Raw genomic sequence first — 27,516 nt, 5'->3', positions numbered from 1 at the left:
TTTAATGTGACGGTGAACATATTTAAAACTACTTTTTTGGGACGTGTAGGAAACTCAGCCATGTTTCCTCCACGCTGTTCGGCTCTGTTCATGTGTGTCGCGTCATCAGCTCCCACAACCCGATTCAGGAAGTTCCACGTCAGATCTGTGTTCGTCCAGCTAGAGCCTTTCACTGAGCGGAGACGGGCAGCAGCAGAACCGGCCAGAAGGAGCGAGAAACAGCCCTGGAAACAACATGGTGAGTGCGACACGGCTATCACTGCTGCACATCACAGTTTCAGTGGGGCACAGCGAGTTTCTGCGTTGCGTTTTCCAGCTCCGCGGGCATTTAGGTTAGTTAGCTACTATCAGTTTGCCAGCTAGCATTGCTAAGCTAGCTGAGTTTAGCGGCGCTGAAGGCCACATAGACAGACAGATAGCGAGCCACGTAACCTAGCTCTCCATTCAGTGAGCTAGATGTCTAATTACTATGATAATTATGCTTTGTGACTGTATCAGACTTCATTGCTCGTACTGTGAGCTAGCTAGTCAGCTAAAGTTGCTAGATAGGTTAACTAGCCTATATCTAAAGTCTTCATTTAGCTGGCTAGGTTAGCTTACCTGGTTGACTATCTCGCTAGCCAGCTGGCTAACAGTCAGTTACTAGCTGGTGTCAGCGGTCCATATGTAACAGCCATATAGAAGTGTCCTTTTAAATGACAGCCAATCCGTTTCTGAATATTAATTAATCTATATATTTATATTTTAACGGTAGATACTCGCTGTGTTTGTTAAGGTTACTTGGTTTGCTATGAAGGCGTAGTAAGAAAATGACAGTTAGCTTAGCTTACGTTTCATAGTAAGATACGACGCTCGTTTCTGAACATTCAAGTAAGTCAAACAAGTTTCTAACTTATATTTCAGTCTTTTTTTCTGAGGTCCGCTGTACATTGTGTCTCGTTTTGTGCTCGCTTATGTCCACAATGCTTTAGGTAGGTGAGACTGGGGATGCAGTCTAGGTGTGAGCAATATGACGATAATTTATCGTTATCGTGATTAGTTATGTTACAGCACGCTTTTCTGAGCATATATGGATTTTGTCACTACTTAGTGAACACAGACTAACTAGGCAGCTACATGTTTTATTGCAAAGTGAGCATAGTTAGGCCTGTTTAATTGGATTTAGTGCAGTGCAGGTTGTAAAACACCGGATAAAAGTCATTGTAGTTGCAGGTTGATTATTATTGCCATTATTATTAGTAATATTATTATTGTTGATGTTGTTGTTGGTGTTGTTGTTACAGTAGTATTTTTTACATGTAGCACTACAGGTTCTAATTTGTCCCGACTCAACTCCTAGAATAGTTTTTTCTGAAAAATATGGTGATGCATGTTGTGTATCTTGAAAATGCTTTGAAGTATCGTGATGTAGCATTTTTGCCATATTGCTGACCCCTAGGATGCACCCACAAGGAAAGTGTGGGCAAATGCGGATATTCGATATCTTTCATGTACATCCAGTGGAGTCCAAAAGTCTGAGAGAACATTGAAAATCTGGTATTTATTTCACTTAAACGTGGAAATAAACCCAAAGTTTTAGAATAGTGAAAAAATTAACACAAAATAAATTTTGACAGTTAAAGTAAAGAAGAAATATTTGATATTCTTTCTAGTAAAGGTGGGTGATATGGCAAAAATATAGTATGGCAATACTTCAAGAACTTTTCATGATACACGATATGCATAAGATTTATTTTTTCAGACATCTGATCAGTTGGAACTAAGTGAAAAAGAACAAGTAGTGCTGCATTTTAAAAATACTATCACATCCTGTGAATACAGTGATCTTCTTTGCCAATATTGCAATGTTTGACATAATGTGTTGCACTAAATCCAGTTAAACTGGACTAATTCTTCTCTGATTATAATGAAAAATGCAGGTGGTCTGTGTATAAGTACTGATGATATACACAATATGTTCAGAAAAGCGTATTGCAATGTTATTACAACAATGATATGTAATCATGTTGCCCAGCCTGAATTTCTAGGTCACTATTCAAGTTGAAGCAAATTTATGAAATTGACCATGTACAAAAAGGCCTTTTTCTTTCCATTGAAGCACATGTTCAGATGGCCTTGAGGTGAATTTGATCTACTCTAGCATGAACTTTTAGAGTCTATACCAGCTCAAGTACAGATTGTTATTAAAGCAAAAGGGAGACATACTGCGCCAAATAGTAAGAAATACCGAAACTCATGCAAACTTCCAAAGATTCTACCTTCCACTCTAATTGTTATGCTGACAATAGAATTCGTAATGAAAAACTTTGTATTAAATTAGAAAGGAATGCAAAATAGAAGCGTCGTCACCAGTGGTCTCAGACGTTTGGACCCCACTGTGTATGCCATTAGACAAACATTAATAAAACGTAGAAACTAAGACTAAATTCATCTGGAATAGCATTAGTGAGAAATTAATTGGTTGAGGGTTACAAATGCAGTAAAATGCATACATTTTAGCTCAGTAGCCCAGCGTCACCTAAGCATTCAGTTCTTTCTAATAAGTACATCAAAATATCTAAAATTGGTTTTAAATATCGTTCAAATCAAATCATCTGTATTTTTTTCAATGAATATTTTCTGATACTGGTGTGATTCTGATATTCTCAGTCATCCCTTGTAACGTTATGTGCATGTAGGTTTCTACAGTGCCTAGTTTCTGCCTCAGTAATGCAGTAGTAGGTAAAAGTGAACTGGGTGATCACATAGATGGTAATTTATCCTTTTGCACTTTTCTTCTGTAGCCTCTCAGGCTGGACATCAAGCGCAAGCTCACGGCTCGGTCCGACCGTGTCAAAAGTGTGGACCTTCATCCCACCGAGCCATGGATGATGGCCAGTTTGTACAATGGCAGCGTCTGTGTCTGGAACCATGAAACACAAGTGAGTGAAAGATCACTTTGTGTGGAAAGTTTAGTTAGTGAACTGCAAACTGTAACATTTGTAGTTGTTCAAGAATAATTTAGAGCAGTAAATCATATTTTATGTTGAGCATCAATCTCATAGTTTTTCCTGTCATCGTTTTTATAGACCTTGGTTAAGACGTTTGAAGTATGTGACCTGCCAGTGAGGGCCTCGAAGTTTGTTGCCAGGAAGAACTGGGTCATCACTGGAGCGGTAAGTCGAACTTTACAATAGTTGTAATAAGGTCACTTCATGTAGCCCCTTCCTCATATTCCTGGATGCTTAAAGGGCCCATATCTTGGAAAAACAAATTTTACTCACTTTTTTGACGTAAGAGTTGGGTGTAGTATGTAAACATTGCTCAAGTTTCAAAATATACTATTTACTACCCAGTCGACACTGTCTGTATATGGAAATTAAGCTGTTAACAGCCTGTTTTAAATTCACTGTTTCTGTGATGTCACAAAAACCAACACAGTTACGTATATCTGCTTGTTCAGCCCTGTCCAACTGAGTTTGAAGTTATAAGGAGACTTTCAGGCTGGACTGCTTTTTGAATGAGACACAATACAGGGCAGCCAATCAGAACAGAGATCATTTACTGCATCAGTCTTAAAGGCACAGTAACAAAACAGCCTCTTTAATTCTAAGAGACAGAGAGTTTGGAAAACAGTTGTGTAAAAATGAATTATGACTGTTTTTGGTGCATAAGCCCACACAGATGTTATAAGTGGACCTCTGTGGGAACAATTAAAAAATGTAGGATATTGGCCCTTCAAGTGTAAACCAGTTGTATTACATGTTAATAGCAGATGAATTTAAGATGTCTTCGAAGCTTAGTAATTGTTATTGCATCTCAGATGCTATTATGGTAACAAATTTGGTTGGACCTGGTGTGAATTGCCTACTTTCCACCCTCGTTTTCTAGGATGACATGCAGATTCGTGTTTTCAACTACAACACACTAGAGCGGGTCCACATGTTTGAGGCCCACTCGGATTACATCCGCTGCATTGCTGTGCACCCCACCCAGCCCTACATCCTTACCAGCAGCGGTATGTACAGATTCATTTTCACATGATCTTAATTTGCAGACCTATAAAGGAGAATGTTTCCCACATGATGGATATCACTGGGTAATTAATAAGTATGAATATGACACTGTTTGTATATATGTGTGCATTCAGATGACATGCTGATTAAGCTGTGGGACTGGGAGAAGAAGTGGTCGTGCAGTCAGGTGTTTGAGGGCCACACACACTACGTCATGCAGATTGTCATCAACCCAAAAGACAACAACCAGTTTGCCAGTGCTTCTCTGGACAGGACCATCAAGGTATTTGATTGACGTGCAAATATGCGGATGTGGTTTTACACACAAAATTTATTTGTTATTATATTGTTTTTCATATGAACATTATGTATGTGTATAAACTAGAGCAGGGCTGCTCAAGGTGTGCCAGAGTTGGCCTGTGAGGATAGTTGGGATAGTGCGATAGTGTACCTAGAAAGGTACACTATCCCAACCCCCTAACACAATGAGAGAACATAGTTTTATACTAAATATAACTACAGTGGGGACCAAAAGCCTGAGACCAGTACTAAAAATACTTCTGTTTTGTGTTCTTTTCTAATTTAATAAAAAAACGTGAGTGAAAAGGAGACTTTTTGAAATATTTATGTGATATATTATTATGTGAAATATTATGTTTTGCTTTAATGACAGTGTGCAATCGAGCTGGCACAGCTCGTTTTAGTAACTAAATATGTTGTGAAAATTGAAAACTTCTGTTTGACAACTTTTATTTTTCTGTGCTGAACCAAACTGTATAAAATTAGAGCGCTGTATCATTTTTAACATACAAAATATTGAAAATTAAATTGAATCTTGACTTTAGAATTATAAATATAATCAAACCTGAAAATGTTTGCATTGTTATGCACCTTGTCTGATGTATGCAAGTGGTATGCAAGAAAAAATGCTAATATATTAGCATTAACATATGATCACAAGCTATATATTCAGGCACCCTTTACTTTTACTGTATGTTTCTATACTTGCATACTATTGTGGTTTTTTGACCTACTGCCCTACAATGTTGCACTTTAGCCACCCAAGACAAAAGTTCGGACACCCTGCCCTTAGTTCATCCATTCATCCATTGCATGAAGTAAATATAATAGCTTTAAGATGACTGAAGGAGGGCGGGTTGATTGTTTTGATGATGTGAGTAACCTCTTATTTTTTCTTTTCTGGTGCCGTAGGTCTGGCAGCTGGGCTCATCGTCTCCTAACTTCACCCTGGAGGGTCATGAGAAAGGAGTGAACTGCATTGATTATTACAGTGGAGGAGATAAGCCTTATCTTATTTCAGGAGCTGATGACAGGCTTGTAAAGATTTGGGACTACCAGGTATAGACCTCCTTCCTTTTTTTAAGCAAAGTTTTTTTTTTCTGTATTACACGAGAGAGAGAGAAAGAGAGAGAGAGAGAAACAGAAAACCCTTTTCCAACAGTCGGCCCATCCCTACTGTTATATCACACAATGAGTATATAATTTAAATTGGAAAACTCTTATGTAACTAAACATACAAACAAAATAAATAAGAAAATAAAACACCTATAAACATGTATTACTTACATAGTGTAAAATTCACTCAGTTATTTAAAATCACAGAGGTGGTGGTTTCACAAGGCTAAGACATTAGTGGAGTCTGTATTTTCTACATTTGTCCAGACCACTAGACCACTTTTTTTTGGGATCATTTGGTGTAAGCCCTGTTTTGATGGGTTTATTTTACATGGGGAGTTGAGTTAATGCAGTTATTACAGTCTTGTTTGAATCCACAATCACAGTTCACCATGATCTGCACGCTCCCATGTCATATTATAAAGTATAGAAGGTTATATGAATGCTGTATTAATTTTGAGTTTCCCAAATTAAGTCATTATGTATCATCCTTAACAAGTGTACGACTCTGAACATTAAAACATGTAAAATGACAGAAAACAGTATGATCTCATGCACCGATGATTACTGTTGACTGTAAATGTCTTTGCTAATGACCATGCTAATGATATGTTGTATTCTTTTAAGACAGCTAGGTAGATGTTTAGGATAAATGAACAGAGATGTCTTATACTGTGCCAATCAGTCAATAACGTTACAGATGTTCTGTGGTAAAATGATATTATCCCACCCCACTGTAAGAAACGTAACCCATCCAGATAGTATTTAAGTCGCCTTGCTAAGAGAGTAGCCAAAAACAAAATTGTTTAGGCCAAGGCTGCCCAAAGTGTGGCCTGTGAGGATGTTTGATTTGGATGTGGACAGACCTTCTTCCTTTTAGCATCTTTTTGATTTCTTTGTGTTGCAGCTTTCGCTGCCTCTTATATTTTTTGCTCCTTTAAAGTGCCTCTCATGTCTCCTCAGAATAAGACGTGCGTGCAGACGTTGGAGGGTCATGCCCAGAACGTGTCTTGTGTGAGCTTCCACCCAGAGCTGCCGATCATCGTCACAGGATCTGAAGACGGTCAGTTTGCCTGAAAGAGATTTGCCAAAAATGCAAATGTGGCCAGCGACTTGTGAAGGCTAGAAGTATCAGTTAATGAGATCCAATAATATTGTGTTTCCTTACTGGTGTTTAGGCACAGTGCGTATCTGGCATTCCAGCACCTACCGCTTGGAGAGCACACTGAACTACGGCATGGAGCGGGTGTGGTGTGTGTGTGGCCTGCGTGGCTCCAACAACGTGGCACTTGGTTACGATGAGGGTAGCATCATAATCAAGGTAATATGTTATTACCATACAATCAGCGATTATTTGAATTGGATGATATAACATGATGTACATTCACATCTCACACATGCTTTAATAATACTACTAGGCCAGCTCAATTTAAAGAGAGACATTCAAAGCATTTAAGCATTCAAGCAACATTTTTATGTATGTTGCAGTTTTAAAGTGAATCCATCAGTAAAGCACTGTCTGAATATTATTGGAGTAGCCTGTTGGCTGTCTGCTGAGCTGTCCAGCCAAGACTTCAAAGAAAAATCTTTTGCTTTATATACTCTTTCACTTCTTGTGTTTGTAACTATGAAGATACATTCATTTGTGAGCAATTTGGGTTCTAATAGCTCCCCCTTGTGGAGGTTGTTCAGACTGTGGATACCCTGTTTATTATTAAGATTGCAAACTATGTACTAAGCTGATTCATCAAGAATGTGTCTTAATTAATTAATCAGTGAATGATTTTAATCAAGTAAGCCTATGAAAGTTACCATTTACCGTCCTTTTGAAATTCAGCATTGTGTTATGGCCTCCTTTGTTTGCTTATCACAATCCATGCCATTATGACTGTCAAATAATTTGATGTAATGATTTCTGTGTTTCTTCATTAGCTTGGACGTGAGGAGCCAGCCATGTCTATGGACACCAATGGAAAGATTATCTGGGCTAAGCACTCTGAGGTCCAGCAGGCTAACCTGAAGGCCATGGGGGATGCTGAAATTAAAGATGGAGAGAGGCTGCCACTGGCTGTAAAAGACATGGGCAGCTGTGAGATCTACCCACAGACTATTCAGCACAACCCTAACGGAAGGTTAGTTTACACAGTATATTAAATCCAAATCCGTACTGAAACATCAAAACAGCGAAACAGCATTTCAGGGACTCTTTAGTGAGGTTGTATGAAAATGGATTGAAAAATATAATGAAAAAGATTTTATGCTTCTTTAACTACTTCTAATTTAGCTGCTTTGAATATGCTGAAGCAATTGATCTTGTATTAGTTATTTTTGGAAGCACACTTGTGCTGTAATGTTAGACTGGGCCAATTTGTCTTAATACACAGCGCGTCTGGGCTCTCTTTATGAAATATGTTAGAAATGTTTGTCTGTGACTAACTGACTAATTAGGTTTTATCTTGATTGATGTCACTAGGTTTGTAGTGGTTTGTGGGGATGGAGAGTATATCATCTACACAGCCATGGCTCTGAGGAACAAAAGCTTCGGCTCAGCCCAGGAGTTTGTCTGGGCCCACGACTCCTCTGAGTAAGATTTTGTCGTTTTCTCCTGATCTACTTCTTTTTCAGTCCCTGCAGTCACTGCACTGCAGAACTAACAGCATGCATAAATAATAGGTCTTAGAAGACCTGCTAAAATATTCATGAGATGCTTTCTATCAGAAAAGTTTGAGGTCGTATTTGCAAGTGGAATTATAACTCGAGATTCTAGGTGATACACAAGATTACCCAGTCGCAAACTATGACCTTTAGGGCTAGGTTTTCCGTTTGGGCCATAAATGTCAAAACTTGGTTGGCGCATTTAAGGTGGAACGGAAAATTTGTTGCCACAAGAATGTACCTGCTGCACCAATTAAGGGGGATGGAAAATTCAAAAAAGGTATTTCTAGGTTTAAGATAGACATTTGAACCTTTTAACAGACATGATGTTTTACTTAAAGCTTGTGACAAGCATGGTTTACCTTCTAGCAGTTTCTCAGACTCCTTCAGTAGAGGGGCTGTTGTAGAGCTGCCACTTCTATTTTCAGTTACTGACAAACCCTTGATTGGCTTTGTATTCACAGTAAGTGATGTATGTAGGACTTCCATAAGGACTAAAGTGATGTTGTTATTTCACGAAATGGGTCCTGCATATTGGAAATCAGAACATGATTGGTTGATTCCTCTGCTTGCTCTTATTAGTCAATCTTGCACATTGGGACTTCTCTTCAGCTCTTGAAGTCGTAACCAAGAGGAGCGCTGGCTTAGCTAAATTTACATATACCCCATGGAGAAAAACAGTTTCTGATTAGAGTTTCAAGAATTTAACCATTTTGTTTTCATCCAAAACTTTACAATGAAACGAGTAATACTGTAATACTGACAGAGTTTAAATACAAGCGTGATTCTATTGAATAAAAATGAAATACGAATTACATATAATGAGAGCTTTCACCTTTTCAGCCAGTGAAAAACAGGTGATGAATGTGAAGAATAAATACTTGACGCGCTTCAATGCGCTTTTTTAAACAGCAGAGAAAACGCAGGATATATGCTCCTTCTTTGTGTGGTGGACAACAGGCACCCCAATGAGGGTCAAGTTGTATTCAGTAGAGGATCATCTGTCTATGCTAATTATATTATCTAATATTGTAAACATTTAAAAATGTGCTGCTGTGTAAATTACTGTCCTTTTGATTCTCTTTTACATTGTACATTCTTTTTTTTTTATTGCTTTGCCTTGTTTCAATTGTTCACTTTATATGGTCATTCTATTCTTTGGTTAGTTTAAAAAATGCATACAGTAGAAAAGATTATGCAGATTATTGTAGACTATTCAAATAGAGCTGTATAGAGTATAATTATCAGTATAAAAGATACATTATTAACAATTATTGATAATTATACTATAGCTGTATTACTGTCAGGGAAAATGCTATAGGGAAAGACTCTGTAATACTCATGTAGTACTTTGTAACTGAATTTGGATCACGATGATTAAGAATGTTTGTCTAAATTTACGTTATCAATCGAGCTTATTGAAATGAACGATTTTCTCATGAGTGCCTAAACGCAGTATTAGTCCTGGTGTAGCAATCATGGTTTCTTGCAACTTCTGTCTGGAATTTTATTAGAGTGTCAAATGAATAAGAAATCTTGTGTTATTCTGATGTGCAGGTATGCAATCAGAGAAAGCAACAGTGTTGTGAAAATCTTCAAGAACTTCAAGGAGAAGAAGTCTTTCAAGCCAGACTTTGGAGCTGAGGGTACAGCACATTTAATTTCACAATTTTTTATACAACCCTGTTTCCAAAAAAGTTGGGACATTGTGAAAAATGTAAATAAAAATAGAACACAATGCAAATCATGTCAACTCTGTATTTAATTGAAAATAGTACGAAGACAACATATCAGATTTTGAAACTGAGTAATGTTGTTTTAAATACATGCCCGTTTTGAATTTGATACCAGCAACATATTCCAAAGGAGTTGGGATGGGGGCCTGTTTACCACTGTGTTGCGTCACCTTTTAACAACGCACACAACACAAGCGTTTGGGAACTGAGGAGACCAACTGCTGTAGTTTTGAAAGTGAAATGTTTTTCCGTTCTTGCTTGAAATAGGATTTAAGCTGCTCAACGGTTTGGGGGCTCCTTTGTCGTATTTTTTGTTTTATAATGTGACAAATGTTTTCAATGGGTGACAGATCTGGACTGCAGGCAGGCCAGTTTAGCACCCGGACTCGGCTTGAAGAATTTCAAATTTTGATTTGTTGAACCACAGGTCCCTTTCCCACTTGGCCACAGTCCGTCTAAAATGAGCTTGGGCCCAGAGAAGGCAGCGGCGTTTCTGGATCCTGTTTATATACAGTTTCTTCTTTCCATGGTAGAGTTTTAACTTGGATTTGTGGATACGATGAACTGTTTTCACAGACAGTGTTTTTCAGATGTGTTCCTGAGCCCATGCAGTGATTTCCACTACAGAGTCATGTCTGTTTTTAATGCAGTGCTGCCTGACGGGCCCGAAGATCACAGCCTGCCAGTATTTGTCTTTAGCCTTGTCGCTTGCATACAGACATTTCTCCAGATTCTCTGAATCTTTTAACGATATTATGTAGATGATTTTGCTATTTTTCATTGAGAATTTTATTCTTGAATTGTTGCACTATTTGCCTGCGCAGTCTTTCACAGATTGAAACTCTGGGATACTCTTTTTATCTTCAGTCATGTTACTGATCTGTTGGCAATTAACCACCAGGTAACATTTTGCACGACGTCCCAACGTTTTTGGAAACAGGGGTTGTAACTGAAGTTGCTAACTTGAAGTGATGTGTGATTGTGAGCAAATGCCAATCCATGTTTGTGTTTTTTTTTTTTTTGTTGTTTAGGTATCTATGGCGGTTTCCTGCTGGGCGTCAGGTCTGTAAACGGTTTGGCCTTCTATGACTGGGAGAACACAGAGCTGATTCGCCGCATTGAGATTCAGCCCAAACACGTAAATATATTGCACATTGCTTCACTTCACAAAACTGTTTTTAATCGTGGATATTTGCAGTGTTGCTCTTGAGTCACAGGGTGATGATACATGTGTGATGAGTTTTCTGTTTGTCCTTAGATCTTCTGGTCAGACTCTGGAGAGCTGGTTTGTATCGCCACTGAGGAGTCTTTCTTCATCCTGCGCTATCTGGCTGACAAAGTGGCTGCATCACAGGAGTCCAACGAGGGGGTCACAGAGGATGGTATTGAGGATGCTTTTGAGGTTAGAGGACTGTTTTAATCATTACACTTTAAAAAAAAACATTTTAGAAGGTTAAATTAAAACGTTGAAAATGAAAGCGATTTGAGCACTACAACAAAAAGAGAAGAGAACTGTCCAAAATGACAAATAATTGATGGAGTAGGGCTGCATAATTTGGGCAAAATGTCTAATTGTGATATCTCATCTCATAATCTAATTCTTTAATTACATTTTTCTGACCAATATAGTAAATTGAGTTTAAATAGTGTTTATTTTCTATAAATGGAGATTGCTTCTGATTGGTCTAACTCTGTGGTTCTCAAACCAGTTCCAAGGGACCCCCAAACATTAGCCAGTTTGCTCCGTTCTTATGGGTTACATTTTGTGTTGGAGCTAAAATGTGGAATGTCTTTTGGCTCTGAGGACTAGTTTAAGTAGCACTGGTCTAACTCATCAAAAGGTGGTTCACAAGCTCTGTGTTATTGGGATGCAAGTCCCCATTTAAAACTTACTAATACAGTCTTGTTGATAATGTAGGCTAGAACTGTAAATTGCAGTTGCAATTTAAAAATGATGATCTTTCAGCACTCAGGTGAAACTATAAAGTTTAAAATTTACAAAGCGCTTATAAAAGACTTAAACTACACTTGGTTTACAGATGTGTGCATAAACATACAGTTAAAGGTGGCATATGTTGATGGTTATTGGTATCGGCCCAGTATCAGCAGATGAAGAACTGGATATCTGAAGGATCCAATTATGTAAAAAAGCTATCCTGAAATAGCACACACTCACATGTCACTCATGTAATGTGTTGTTGTTAGCATGTATTTCTTCTTGTGGGATAATAGAGTGATTGAATAGTTTGAGCATGATGCCTAAGATGATGCTTAAGTGAAGTGCTTAATTAAAAATAACTTAAGAAATAGCAAAGATATCAGTTGATATTCAAGGATTCTTGATGAGAATTTGATTTGCAAGTGAATATTATACAGTATGTCTGTATTGTTCCAGATGAGGCATTGGGCAGAGTATTTGTTATTTATTCTGCTGTTGCTGTTGGTTAGTTTAAAAATAAATGTGAACCAAATAGCGTTCAAGTTCAGAGTGAGAACCAAATACCACATTAATTATGTTGCTTAAAACATTAACCAGCTTGCTCTGCGTGTCTCTGTGTGTGCAGGTCCAAGGGGAGATTCAGGAAATTGTGAAGACTGGCTTGTGGGTGGGAGACTGCTTCATCTACACTAGCTCTGTCAACAGGCTCAACTACTTTGTAGGAGGAGAGATCGTCACTATTGCTCATCTGGACAGGTGCAGTAGATGTTTCAGTCTTACTAGACTGTCACCAAGGGGACAGGGTACTTCAGATACCTATGAAGTGACATGGATCAGGGTGGCCAAACTCTTTGTTTTGCTAGGCCAAAATGCAGAATTTGCTGTAGGTCAAAAAGACAACAATACACAAATAAAGAAGGTACATGGGTTTTAGGTCAAGTTTTTAAAATGCATCCTGTATCATTTCATTATGTATTTTTAATACATCATATTTAGCGTAATTTGTTTGTTTTCTTATTGGGTAAGACTGGTGCTGTGAGGGCAGCTTTCTGAAAGGCCAAATCAAATACCTTTATTTTGGGTAGTTGTGTAGTTTAGTTTAGTCAGCACATCAGCCTGACCCTGACCTGGTCTTCTCAGGACCATGTACCTGCTGGGCTACATCCCTAAAGATGACCGACTCTACCTGGGAGACAAAGAGCTGAATATTGTCAGTTACTCGCTCCTGGTGTCTGTTTTGGAGTACCAGACGGCAGTGATGCGGCGAGACTTTGGAATGGCTGACAAAGTGCTTCCCACCATTCCAAAAGAGCAGAGGACCAGGGTAGCTCACTTCCTGGAGAAACAGGTGGGACTTCTCGAATGTGGGGGAACCTGAACAGTACCATTAATATGAATGTATAAATGTACATACATACATACATACATATACATGTACGCATGTGTGTTTGTGTGTGTATATAATTTATAAACTGGACAGATTGTACATATTACCATGTACACAGGTAAACTTGAGGATATTTTTAGATTAAATGTTTTATTCCTTATTTCAAGTAATTTGGGAACAAGAAGAAGCAGCTATTTAATGATAAAATTAAGTAATTACGGTAAATCGTTACCTGCCATGAGATTTTGCCACCACTTTTTTAAATGCGAGACATTTTGTAGCTGTTTTTGTTGTTCTGGACACTTTTTTTTATTTTTATTTTTTTTTAATAAACAGTATATATGAAGGTACAAATGTGTTTATTTATACAGCAGTGAAGTCTCAAAGGAATACTATCACCCTAGAATAATGTTTTACATGTATCTGCAACAGAATTAGTTTTGTTATTTATTTATTTATTTATTTATTTATTAATACTGATTCCTGGCTTTTGAATGGTGATTCTAGACTTGTGAGCAGAAGTGCATGAGATGTCATGTTGTAATGATATAGTACTTTAATCATTTACTTGTAAATCACTGAAGTTTTCACTAAGGATTGACTTCTTTTTATGGGGCCATCTCTCCACAGGGTTTCAAGCAGCAAGCACTTGCTGTATCCACTGACCCAGAGCACAGATTTGAGCTTGCACTGCAATTAGGAGAACTGAAGATTGCTTACCAGTTAGCAGTAGAAGCAGAGGTAAGATTCCTAGCAGGAATGTCCAAGTGAGAAATGCGTCATCTCTCAGTCAGATTGTTAATCTGACTTTTTTTTACTTGAATGCTACTCTGGATCGTGTTTACCCTGCAGTTCAGGAACTTGGCTATGCCGCGAGTTGGCTCTCAGCTGCTGGCTAATGCCAGTCTGCCCTTGAGCAAAGCACTTAACCCCCAAGTAGCCCCAGGGTAGTTTTGGTTAATGAAAGTCACTCGGGGTGAAATGATGTCTTGGCTGTCAGTACAAAGTCATATTTTATTTCTTCCTCTTTAGTCTGAGCAAAAGTGGAAGCAGTTGGCTGAGTTGGCCATCAGTAAGTGCCAGTTTGGGCTGGCCCAGGAGTGCCTCCATCATGCCCAGGACTATGGTGGTTTGCTGCTGCTGGCCACCGCCTCCGGTAATGCTACTATGGTGAGCAAATTGGCCGAAGGCGCCGAACGTGACGGCAAAAACAACGTGGCCTTCATGACTTACTTCCTGCAGGGCAAGTGAGTATATTGGGATTGTATATGGGTTCTTCTTAAACTTTTGCTCGTTTTCAAGGATTGACTCATATGACATCTATGTCCACACTTCGGTAATGTTTGGAAGGGCCAAATGTTTGGAAGCAACGCTCACTTTTTAAAAAAAAATTTCGCCCCCGAGTGATAATGTGGCTAGTATGTTTATTAACCTAGAACAAAAGCTTTGACTAAATGTCTGTAGCAGTCATACCCAACAAACTGACTGGTCCAACCAAGTAAACTGTGCAATATAAAATATTTTTGAAAATAATTCTTGCTTTTATACTTGTGGCTTGGTATTTGGCTGATATATAAAAAAGATACATTATGATAGGTTTTTGTTCCTGTATAAAGACTGTAAAGGAAAATGTTGACCAACATCATGTATGTATGTATATATAAGATGTTCGAATACGATGCTGCATATAGGCTTGTAAGGTTTCACATGCTAAATTTGGGGTGAACAATATGGCAAAAATATTATACCACAATACTTCATAACATATTCATGATACACATCACAATATTTCGGTCTTCTGAAATTTAATAAGTTGGAACAGACAAAATAGAATTGTCTTATACTAAAATACTACTGAAAACTATAATAAACCTAAAATGTTTCTTCTGTACAACCCACAAAACTACAATGATTTTTATTAAATGTTTCGCTGCACTGCAGTAAATCCCATTAAACAGTACTAATTATGCTGTCTTTGTAATAAATTGTGCAGTTGGTGTTTTACTGATATACGTAAATGCTCAGAAAAGTGTATTGTGACATCATTTATCCTGATAACGATAAAAACATTGTCATATTGCCCACCCCATGGCTAAATTAGTACATTTCAGCACGTTTGTGCCCTCAAAACCAGTTTGTCAAAATATGACATGCTTACGGTCATTTTTATGTTTAAAAAAATCTGTTTACATTTGGATTTTGATGCAAGTATGCATATATTCTTTTGCTCAGGTTGGACCATTGTCTGGAGCTCTTGATCCGGACCAATCGCCTGCCTGAGGCCGCTTTCTTGGCTCGCACATATTTACCTAGCCAAGTGTCCAGGTATGTCCTGTCATGGTCACAAATCTGGAAATTACTCTTCTTGCTCACACTATATACACATAGCTGAATGCTTTCCTTTTATTGCCTCTCTATCAAAATATCTGCATGAAATAGTGTTAATCATTGGGGTGTGTCCTTTGCATGTGATATGTAAATAGGGCCAAGTGCATGATAAATAATGAAAATAAGCACGCATCCTCTGCAGTAAAACAAACTGCACATTCTGCACATTTTAATGCACAGTTACTGTTTATTTGCTGATTTTAACTTTTTTGAAAAAATGAAACCTTAAATGTAGTCTGTGCAAAAGCTCATTTTGTTTTATACTTTTTTTCCAGTATGTTAAACTCAGCAAATAAATAGAAATTTAACAAAAAATATGCAGACAAATGTTGTGTTTAAGTGTATTTCCTGTAGAGGATGTGTGTTAACTTATTTTCACTTAGAAAATCAACAAAGTATGTTCTTTAATTGGGGTATTTAAACCTGGAGTTAAAAAACACTGTTGAATACCCATTTTTAAACCAAACAGTATTCAGATATCCCAAAGACAGGAGATTTTTTTTGTTATGAATCAAAAACTGAAAAAGTGAACGGTTTAGCATTCACTTATTGCTTGCAGCTAGCATAGCAGGTGATCTGTACCTGGTTGTTAGGGTTTATCATTGTATTTTTATGTGATTTAAGCACAATATCAGTTGGCCTACGGAATGATTGCTTAGAGTTGCACAACTTTCTGTTCACATTTGGCATCTTTTTGTTTGAAATATTTCCATATATTGAGTTTGTAAGAGCATATTGAAAAAAATAACTACACAGGTTCTGTTTTATTTAGTCCAAACTTCAAATTAATACTATCAAATTAGGTAAACAAATACTAAGATCCACCCCTAATAAAGAGTATGTGTGTTACTGACAGAGTGGTGAAGCTTTGGAGAGAGAGCCTGGCTAAAGTGAACCAGAAGGCAGCCGAGTCACTAGCCGACCCCACCGAGTACGAGAACCTGTTCCCTGGCCTGAAGGAGGCATTTGTGGCCGAGCACTACCTCCGTGAGACCTGCTTGGGCAAGACCAGACCAGCCACTGACTACCCGCTGGTCACGGTGAGGGCCTGTTTACACTTTCTCTGTCCTTCATCCTCACCATCTTGTATTCAGCTCCTACTTCTGCTTCTTTTCATTGAATGGCAGTAGATAAAATCGATTGGTGGATTATTAATTTATTAATTAAATTGAATTGGAAATTCGGGTTTTTCTATTTGCAAGTTAGCTTGTCACTGAAGTTATTCATTGTCATAAGAACCACCAGATGTCTGAACTGTGTATTCCACCAGAGGGCAGTGAAGAGCTGGCATCTTAAGTTTATCTTAGACTTTCTTATTTGTTTAGTCTAAAGAGGGAAGCATAGAAAGACTAAAGCCAGTTTAAAGAGGACCTATCATGCTTTTATTCCCCCTTTTACTGTGTTATAGCTTTATGTGCTTGTAAATAGTCCTCAAAGTCAAGAAGCCCCAAGTAAAGAGTGACTCTCTCCCACAGAACCCACTTTTCTCAGCTGCCTGAAACGCCTCATTGGAAAGCTAGCCCTTTACTTTTGTTAAAAGATGATGCAATTTTGTAACACAATCCTTATTGCCCACCTACTGGCAAGCTTGGCAAGCCCTCACACATGAGAGCTACAAAATAAAAAATTACCACCCTGAAACATTTAACTATAGTCTAGCTTATGAAGGTGGATCGGTCTACCAATTTGTTCTACCTGACTCTCAGGATCGGATTCCGGCTGACGACATTGTAAGAATAGCCACAGCGGAAGCCCCTCTGGCAGTTGACTAATCAGAACAGAGTGGTGGAACTGACAAATCAGAGCCCACTGGGCTTATCAGGAGGCGGGGCTTATTGACACAGGAGGTCTTACAGAGCGTTTCAGACAGAGGGTAAATAGAGATGTACAGTATGGAAAAAAAAAGTGTTTTTGAAACACTGAAGCAGGTAAATCTGTTCTGGTAGATCCCAAAAATAAAATTATGAACATTGAAAATGAGCTTAATAGTTTCCTTTTAAAGGATACAGCACAACGAACGAGAAGCAGAAGATCTCTTGAACTGGGTGCAGATAGCACAAAGGAACACAGATTAACATTAACAGAAGTTTAGATTTAATGAAGTAGAACCTTGAACATCATGTAGTGAATTTATCATGTGTGGTATCTGCTGTTTTCCAGCTAAAAGGCAAGAGTAGCTTGTCTCATATCGTTAGCAGAGACAATTAAAATGTGCCTGTTTATCTTAAAGACTTAGATCAGTACCTTTCTCTGTGTAGATTTCGGGCCTGCTGAGGAAATGTGATCTGGGTCTGGGTTTAATTTAGCACGAGAATAGTGAGACGTCGAGTGGCGTCACTGTCTCTGGTCTCCTGACGCGTCTGCTGTGCGGTGTGCCTTTGCAGGTCTCTCTCTAAAGAATCCATTAATAAGTTACAATCGATACATGCTGCATCACGACCAAAGAGAGCCCATATGACTCCCATCCTAAAGTCCCTCCATTGTTTACCCCATTAAGGTCACAATGGATTTGAAAATACTTTTATTAGTTTTTAAATCTCTTCATGGACCAGCCCCCGTATAGATGTAGTACATGTTTCAATTTAATGAATCAAACGGCTCCCTCTGTTCCTCTGGCACCAGTCTACACAGAATACCCAGAGCACGGACAAAGACATACAGAGAGGCAGCTTTTAGCATATATGGCCCTCGCCTTTTGAAGTAGCTTGCCAGAGGGCCGGAGGGCAGTAGAGCCTGGATATTTTCAAACGTAAAGACTTTTAAACAGTGCTCCTACTTGAAAGTCTTTCAATCTTATTCCAGTATTATTTTGATTTTATTTTTATTTGATGCTTCCTAATTCTTTCATTTCATTCTAGTTTTAATTTGTAGTTTTTATTAGATGTTTATTCGTTACTCTAATATTCTACCTTTTTTATATAGATTTGTTGTCTTAATTATTTGTTTTTCATTTCTGTTTTCTTTTTATCCTTTATGTGAAACTAATAATGCCTAACAAATTCAAATGGATGAATATGCCTTTCTCTTACACTGTGATCCCAGTGTTCATTGCTATTTGTCCGACTCTGTTTCTGCCCAGCCTAATGAGGAGCGGAATATTCTGGAGGAAGCCAGCGGTTATGAGCCCAAAGACGTTCCCCTCACCCCTGCACAGGTAGGTCTTTGCATATGTAGGCACACAACAATTAATATATATATATGTATTTATTTCTTTAAAAAACACCTTATTAAGATGCAGGTTGTATCGTTTTGTATTCTGTTGTGTCTGAAGCCTTTATTGCAGGCATCACACATTTTGCATGCAGATCTGGGAGTGAGAATAATTATCACAATTGATAATTGAAAATATTTTTACAGGCTAGCAGTTATAATTAGCTGTTTAGCTGAATGGCTAAGATTTTCATCCTCCAGCTGATAGAGCAGGGTTCAAGCCCAGCCCAGAGAACCACTCGTTGGGCTTCTATCACTATGTTTCTGCCAGTCTAATTGCATCATTTTTGTGATTCGTTGTGTAGTCCTAATCTGAAGCACTGGGACACTGATGCTGTACAGAAAATGCTTAGAATTCTCAGATGTTATGTCGCACTCTGGGAAACCTGCAGCCGAGACAGTGGGGGGTTTACTTCTAACATAGTTTAGTGGCTTATTAATGTCCTCTGGAGAATAACTGCTTATGTCTGTGTGCTCTTGCAGAAGGTTGAAGACACTCAGGAGGCTGCAGAAGAAGCTGGAGTATTGGCCTCAGTCATGGCTGCTGTTTCAGCACCTATCGCAGCTGCTGTAGCCAGTGTGGCTCCTACAGAGCCTGAACCTACTAAGAAGCCAGAGGTGGCCACTACAACAGCAAGCACGTTGCAAGATAAGGTGCAAATGCTTAGCTTTTGTGTTACAATGATCTACATTTCTTCCTTAATGTGCCTTACAAGTCTTGAGTTTATTAGCATTTCATATCTTCTTGGTCTTGTGTTTTGGTATTATACATGCATGAATTATTGTGTAAACATTATTCTTGTTTTTTTGCCACTTGTTTTTGAATATTTTTGTAAATTAGTGGTGTTAGAACTGCTTCATGACTATAGCTGCTGGAAGTTCTCTTAGTTAATGGATCTTTTGGCTCTGCCTGTAGACTCTGGAGGAACTAGAAGACGACTTGGACAACATGGAGCTGGACGACATCGACACCACAGACATCAACCTGGACGACGACTTCTTAGACGACTGAACCCCAAATACCGAAGCATTACGTTTTATTTAAGAGACCAAGCCCTTTTGTATTTGTTCATGTCGTTTGTCATGCAAGTCCTCCAGAACTGAAGATGTGGAAGGGAATGTATATCTAACGAGGACTGAGGTGAACATGGCTGTCGCCATGGATGAAAAGATATGGAGAATTTTTGTCTTGTTGAGTTCAAATTTTGTACTTCATGTAGGACCTTCAACTTTTTTTTTCCTTCTTTCTTTCTTTCTTTCTTTCCCCTTTCATCAAAGTGTATATTTACATTCATGTTTTTCTGACCATGTTAATCCAATCAATCTTAATAAATATCAATTTCAACTTCTGGTTGAGTTACATGCGAGTTTGGCATGTTTTGCAGTACATCCAGTGTGAAAGCATGATCTTTCAGAAGACTGGTTAAGCTCATATTGTACTCGACAGCAGTCATCGTAACTAGGGTCTTTTGGTGCCAAAAATCCCCCCTGTATGATGATTACTTTCAGTTAGTTTAAATAATGACAGTTTCATTTTAATAAAATAAAGGTTTTATTATGCCAATTATTTATTACCCCAATTATGACGCCACTGGTGCCAGTGAATATTAAGATGTTTATTCAAGCAGCAGTGCTCCTACTTTAAGTGAAGGCCTTTAATTTGTCCCACATCTTCACCAGGATCCCGGACAACTTTAATTCAGAGTTGTTAGTTTGCGCTTCACTCCTGGCAGTTTTTCAGACCTTCTTCTTTTTACCCCTACCCCTTGTTTTCGAGTGTCACCCTAATCCCTTGGAACTGAGTTACAAGGGGTAGTGGTTGAAATCTTACCCTACGAAATGGGACAAACCCTCGAAAAAAAACAAAAAAAAAAAACATTGCCTCGTTAACAGCTCCTAGCGGTGCTCTGTAGGTTCAGCAACCTTGCTGGTGGGCTTTAGTCACATTTAGGGCATCATATGCTTTCAAAGAGGGGGTATAAGACATTTATTATCGCCCACCGCTAATTCTTTGGTGATACAAAGCTGAAGTCAGCAATTCACCAGCTTTTTGTCTGAACATAAAAAATCACTAATAGCATGCTAAAGTCTCGGTAGCTAGATTGCTAATTTTCCCGTTCCACCTTAAATAGTCCAGCAGTTATAACACCTGAAGTGCCAGAATATAACTGCTGCACCATTTAAGGTGGAACAGGAAAATTAGCTCTCTAGCTACCGAGACATTAGCATGCTATTAGCGATTTCTTTTATACTTGTTAGGAAGAAAACGACCATAATACATTGAAACTACATTAAACTAAGAGAAAGGAATGGGTATCGTAATTTTTAATGGAGAGAATAGTCACATTTGTGGGTTTCTGTGGTCGCGCTATCTTCCCAGTTTTTCTTTTTTTTCCTCCTAACACTGTTTGGAGTGAGTCTCTGAAAAACCTCCATTTGGAGGGCCATGTAGCCCCAGCACTTCACCCTAACACTTCACCCTAACACTTCACCCTAACACTTCACCCTACCCCTCCGTCTCAACAAAAAATTAACCAGAGACATGAACGCACAAAACAGAGGGCTAAGGGCTAAGGGCAAGGGGTGAAATGGGATTGGGCCTTAGTGTCTTTCTTAGTGTCTTGATTGAGCAAGTGATTAGATTATCCCGAAGAACTAAAACACAGCGATAGAACAGGTTAGTGTTTAATTCTCCATATGTTGGGGCTTTGATCAAGGAGAAAACTGCACTTAGTCCCGACAAACCGCCCCCACCCCCCCACCCCCCCCAAAAAAAGGGAAAACAGCTCGTTTCATTCTAGGGCCAAATCACAGGGTTGCAAAAGGGGATGTAAAACTGCACCTGGCCATTTTTCACCCCGACCAAAGCCGCATATCTTCAGAAAACAATTTAAGATACTGAATAAATGCATGCTATGGCACTTTTCACACTTCCAGCCTGACAAAGTTGCACACACAGCTTTGCACTTAACAAACTTTTATTAGGTTTCAAAGATCAAGAACGATTTGAACACATATCAAGCTGATTTCACCTCAGTACAGCGTCACATTTGGGAGAAAAAAAAAGACAGAACATGTCCAGAAGCAACAGGTTGAACTACTTTGCAATTAAAGCAAACATTGGAAACCGAGGCTCACCTTCTCTGTTGATGTTTCACATCTGTGCAGATGCTGTTAAGAAGCCACTTTCCCTTTTTTTCACAGTGGGTACAGCAGAAAGCCACTAAAAGTGTTGTGGTTTTTTTTGTAATCGCGGTTCTCAAAGGCACTCGATTCCTTCTTTATTACAACGTAGACTGTGTCTCCTTGGTTGAGTTGCAGTGTGATTGATTTGGAAGCAGCCACAAATCTCCCTCCTCCGCTACCGTAGATGGTGGTCACACGCTTCTTGTTCATATGCAGTTCTTGCTTCAGGTCTGTTTGCGTCCATGTGGCTCCAGAGAAGCTGAAGGAGTACAGTCCTCCAACTGGAGCTGTAAATATGCCTGTGGAAATGGAGAACACACTTAGGCACAGCTACGTAGGTTTTCCTCAACTTTTCTTTCATTTAAAACAAAAAAAAACAACCTGTTTGAGGATCGTAGGCATTGCCAACGTTAGTGATGACTGTTCCGTAGACAATTACAGCATCAGTGTTGGAGGCATCCAGGCTTTCATCAAGGAAGGCTGTGAAACCAACTACGGTTGGTATTGTACGATTTACTGCAAATCAGAGAACAATGTAAGTGCACCTTCCATGAACACGTAAAACTTCTTGGTCCCACTTTATATTAAGTGTCTAATAACTGTGTAGTTACACATGAATAACATGCAACAACACTGTAACTACTGATGATTTGGATAATGTTACAGATGGATTACAGAACTGTAATTATTAGTTATCAACTTCAGTTTTGCCTTATGTAATTACACAACCTGAGAGAGAATAGGCTGTTACAACTGTTAAGATACACCTGTGTAATTACATAAGGTGTACGTTTGTCATCCATCTATACTCATTAGTAGTTACTTTGTTGTTGCATAAGCTGTTTGCATGTAACTACACAGTTATTAGAGACACTTAATATCGAGTGGGACCAAATAAACTGCTGTTCCAGTCTGATTACAAATGTAATTATATTTGTGTTATTACCCTTGTGTAATTACGTGTGAGAGCATAGGCTATTAAGATACACTTGTGTAATTACATAAGGTGTACGTCTGTAACAGTGACTAATTCATTCATAGTTACATTGTCATTGCATATGTTGTTCACATGTAACTACACAGTTATTTGAGACAATATAAAGTGAGACTAAATTCTTTGAAGTCGCTGCATGTTAGTTTATCTCACCTGAGAGTGCCTGAAGAGGTTCCGCCATCTCTGATCGGTAGCTTCAGCAGCGGTTCCCTCTGATTTCTGTCCCCCTTTTATACACCCCTCTGATGGCCCAAATCCACATGGAGCAAGTACATCACTCATAATTCTGTACCTAAAGGCGTTTCCCGCTTGCGGTGAGGAGGAGGAGGAGGGTGCCGTTTCCACTCCGAACATCTTATGCAATCAGGGGCGTGGAGAGGTAAGACCAGGGAGGATACGTAAAGCCAAGAACTGTCCTGACAAAGTACTTCTGGGAATGAGTCACGTGGTTTTGGTGAGCAGGAGGGGGGACTCAGTACCCCTTAAGCAGACAACATACAGGGACTAATGCAAGGAAAAAACCTCTTTGTCTGCAATGTGTTTCGGGTTAGGAGAAGGTATGGAGGGAAGGGGGGTTACTGAAATGAAGAAATTGATTAAATGTGAACAGGTTTATTAACAAAACTGGAACAAATAATAAGAAACTATCCGCCTATCTGGTCATCTCTTGTTCCTCTGTTGGTCTTTAAACAACGTCGTTATCGTTATTTCATGAACTTTTTGCTGTTTAATAATGAACATAACTCAGCACTGTTTAAAGCAGAAACCTTTGCTGTGTAAGTACTTTTTGGTCACCAAAGTACCCTTGTGAGTCTTATTGCGCACCAAGCAAATGGCAACCCTCTTCCCATACTGGGAGCTGAATCTCCAACAGCTCCTTAGTGCACTACGGAGTTTAAATACTGGCTCCTGCACCCCAACAGTGCAAAATATAGCTACCAATAGCCATTTGGGATTCAACCACATCTATCTTTATTCCCTTGCCAACACGTATCCAGTGAAATGGTACGTGGATCATTCTCCTGAACTGGTTCAATGTCAGAATTCGAAAAACATTTCGGTCTTTTAACTAGCTTGGACTTCGAGCGACCCTGTACCTTAATTATGTTTATTTCATTAAAACAAATGATTGAACATTCCATTTTGCAGCATATGTTTCTGTAGTGGTTTCGTTTCGGTGGTGACAATTTTAGGAAATTTTAAGCAGAACTCAAAAACGCTTGCCAGTACATGACTAGCAAACACAGCTTTGAACAGCTGGACGCACATAAAATTAATAGTAATAATAATAATAATAATAATAATATATTTTTATTGAAACACTAACATTTATTTAATTGCAGAAAATATGAAAATAGGTTTCGGTAGTGGCTATTCTTAATGTTACACACTGTTTTTCAGACTTTAGGACACACTTCAAAACAATGGGATCTAGCTGCTCACCATGTGGCCAAGAGGGACAGGGATGCAGTCTCACTTCCTGCTCTAAAATGTAGGGATGTGGCTAAAAAGAGGCTTCGCCTATCGACTCACTAAGCAATTTTGCCCATTCATCATGAAATTTTGACACAATATAAAGGACAAAAGGTATTTTCAACTTATGTAAAAAACTGGAAAACAAAAATGGAGATATGAGTTGTTCTTCCGACAGCATATATATATATATATATATATATATATATATATAGTGTATATATATATATATATATATATATATATATATATATACACCATGGGTATGGTGTTATGTTGTAATGTAATGTTAATGTAAGTTAAAAAGACCTTGGTCTCATCACACCATAACACATTGTTCCACATAGTTTTGGGAGGGAAAAGTCTGCTGGGCTTCGATATTTGTTTTTTCACATGAAAAGCCTTCCGTCATGCAACCCTAATTCCACACCCAGACATAAGAAGAATACGAGAGATTGTTGAGACATGTAAGGAGCAACCAGAACTTGTCAGGAATTCCTACGTCTCATTTCGTGTTCCCGTAGGCCTCTTAGCAGACTGACCTTTTTTCTTTTTGTCTTCTCATCAATTTTGGAGGGATGCCCTGTTCTTGACATTTCTGGGAATTTAAGGACCTGCACCCCTCCCGTTAAATTTGAAGTGTCCACGACATGTGTGGGAATTTCTCGGTCTCTTGTGTACACTTCCAACCATGCATTGTTTTTGAGATTTCTGGTTACAGTACACAGCCTGTTATGGATAACGATGTCTGGGCAGGTCTGGAAGTTGATTTTGACCTTAAAACTATGCACAAGTACAAACTGTGATTCATTAACAGGGCATTTATGTTTCTATTACAGTTATTCTGAAACAAGAACACAAATGCTTCCTCTCAAATAAAAAGAAATCATTGTATAAACATGATGCCAAACATTTCCTTTTAGTCAAACAGGGTCAGTATATGAATGCTTTACTGCAACATTTAAGTAATATATTATGTAAGAAAAAAATCTGTTGAAACAGTTCAAAATAATAGATTTTTTGACATTAATATTTCTTTCCCTGGAAGATACCCAGAGATCTCCAAAGTCAACCAAAATTACAAGAGGTTATATATTCCCCAAGTAGGCTCTTACATTTCATTGGTTGACAGAGAACAAAGGAGTTAATAATAATTATCATAATATTTGCTTACACTTAATTGTAATGAGAATAAACAAGAGTGTTAACATATATGCATAATTAACAACAAGGAAGGAAACTCATATGGTCAGCAGAGTCTTTTCACATCTGGTTTCTTCAAGATGAGCTAGCCTAACCTCAAGGCCACTTAAACAATGATTCATTGAGGCGTCTATCAGCTAGCTAGACCTCAGCTGAGGAAAACAGGAAATAAGACCTAGACATAGAGTAATATGCATGGCATATCAAGCATACATATATCATGAGGATACAAGTAGTGTGACTGGCTATACGAATTTCATGCATCATAAGGGAAATTACTGGTTAATCACAGGTGAAATCTGTTGCCAAGCTGCTATCAAGTTGCTAAGCTTATATAAATGAAATCAGTTAACTAACTTAGCTAGCTAAGGTTAGTGGAGGGATCCATTCACTCGCACTGGTGCTACATGTTTAGCTCCTCTAGTGGCTGTGGTTTCCCCATGGAGGACAAAGCATCAACAGCACAATGGGCAGTGGCAGTGAGTGCATAGGAGGTTTGCTCAATGTTGAAAGTGATGCATGAGCTGTGGCAGCAGAGCGGGGTGGGCAACGACATTACTGCAGCATTACAGCAACATTTTCATGGCTATGGAGAAGGACAGTACACGGACCGACTTGGTGCAGCACCCCAATTCATCTCTGGCTTCCACTGGCAAAGAGAGAAGCCACCAGAAAATAAGTGAGATGGTGGCAGTGGGTAGAGTAGCTCTTGGTTGGTGCCAGTGGTCCTAGCAAAGTTAACTCTGTCACCACTCATATCCACTACCATGGATCAAGGACGCCTTGGATCATGTTACCGGCTCCAGGTGGTTCAGCTCGTTAGCAGGTGGCACTCGCTCCAGATGCCAAAGAGAAGACAGTGATCACACTGGGCACCAGGCTATGGCAGATTATGGTAATGGCCACTGGCCACACTTGAGTAAGTAAAGGAGTGAGTGCTTGCTAGCAGCCCCAAGAACCGGTGCATCATCTATCATGAGAACATACTGGTTCAGGTACCCAGGTTCTCGTGCACCAATGGAAAGGGTTGCTGTGGATGTCCTGGGCCCTTTTCCTACCACTCCCACCAGGAACTGCTACATGTTAATGGCCATGGATTATTTCACAAATGATCTAAGGTGTATGCAGTCCCAGATCAGAATGCGGCCGTGATGGCACAGCAGCTGGTGGAGGATTTCTTCTGTCAGTTCAGATTATCAGAGGAGCTCCACAGCAACCAGGGATGCAACCTTGAGGTGCTGGTCATGGCCGAGGTCAGTAGTCAACTCGGCATTCGTAAGAGTTGGACTATGCCACTCCACCCCCAGAGCAACCTGGAGTGTCAAACATGCACTATTCAGCTTGCCATCATCACAGCCCAGCACCAGAGTGATTGGGACTGACATCTACCCCTGGTCCTGCTGCCATTCTGCTCCACTGTGCAGGAATTAGCCGGGTTCACCCCAGCTCTTTGATGTTCGGCCGTAAGCTCAGGACATTCACAGAGCCAGTTTTCGGCTACCCGCCGGAGTCGGTGAGGGGCAGCGCACCTAGAGCAGAGTATGCTGAGTAGCTTTGCCAGTGTCTCCATGTTGTGCACCACCTTGCTATGACCCACCAGGGCAAGACTCATGCTGCTAAGGGCAGCCCCTTTTGTCTGGGGCTTGGATGTGGCTGTACAACTCGCACCACAGGAAGGGACACTGTCCCAAGCTCCAGTTGCGGCACTCTGTCAGAACTTTTGTCCCTTTCTGATCCCACTATGACCTCAGTGGATCTGTTTGCCCTCCCCAGAGATCCGGAGAATGTGTTAGAACAAACAACACAGAAGCATCAATGTTCAGGCACACAATCCATTTATAATTAGTTAGAAGGGCCTCTTTATACATGGGTGGTTATAAAAGCATACATGATTGACAGTTGCAAATGTAACATACAATGTTTCCAGAATAGAA

The 27,516-nt window shown here is 39.2% G+C and overlaps 2 protein-coding genes across 2 annotated transcripts; one reads left to right on the top strand and one right to left on the bottom strand.

Moving 5' to 3' along the window:
* Positions 1-181: 181 nt before the first annotated feature.
* Positions 182-20,086, top strand: copb2 (COPI coat complex subunit beta 2). Its single transcript, XM_036596550.1, has 22 exons — positions 182-238; positions 2,784-2,921; positions 3,069-3,155; positions 3,871-3,997; positions 4,130-4,278; positions 5,208-5,354; positions 6,375-6,474; positions 6,590-6,732; positions 7,344-7,543; positions 7,885-7,995; positions 9,624-9,712; positions 10,834-10,940; positions 11,061-11,204; positions 12,367-12,497; positions 12,882-13,089; positions 13,759-13,869; positions 14,161-14,375; positions 15,361-15,453; positions 16,373-16,556; positions 18,596-18,670; positions 19,210-19,380; positions 19,643-20,086. Exons 1-22 carry the CDS (start codon positions 236-238, stop codon positions 19,736-19,738), a joined length of 2,829 nt encoding a protein of 942 aa, XP_036452443.1. The 5' UTR covers positions 182-235; the 3' UTR covers positions 19,739-20,086.
* Positions 20,087-21,909: 1,823 nt separating this feature from the next.
* On the bottom strand, positions 21,910-23,270 carry LOC118826218 (complement C1q-like protein 2). The gene is made up of 3 exons (XM_036597120.1): positions 23,060-23,270; positions 22,294-22,428; positions 21,910-22,211 (listed from the first exon to the last, which is right to left on the bottom strand). Exons 1-3 carry the CDS (start codon positions 23,085-23,087, stop codon positions 21,925-21,927), a joined length of 450 nt encoding a protein of 149 aa, XP_036453013.1. The 5' UTR covers positions 23,088-23,270; the 3' UTR covers positions 21,910-21,924.
* Positions 23,271-27,516: the final 4,246 nt, after the last annotated feature.

The sequence above is a fragment of the Colossoma macropomum genome, unplaced genomic scaffold, assembly GCF_904425465.1.
Source record: "Colossoma macropomum unplaced genomic scaffold, Colossoma_macropomum, whole genome shotgun sequence".
NCBI lineage: Eukaryota > Metazoa > Chordata > Actinopteri > Characiformes > Serrasalmidae > Colossoma > Colossoma macropomum.
This window is presented reverse-complemented; position numbering and strand designations above follow the sequence as displayed.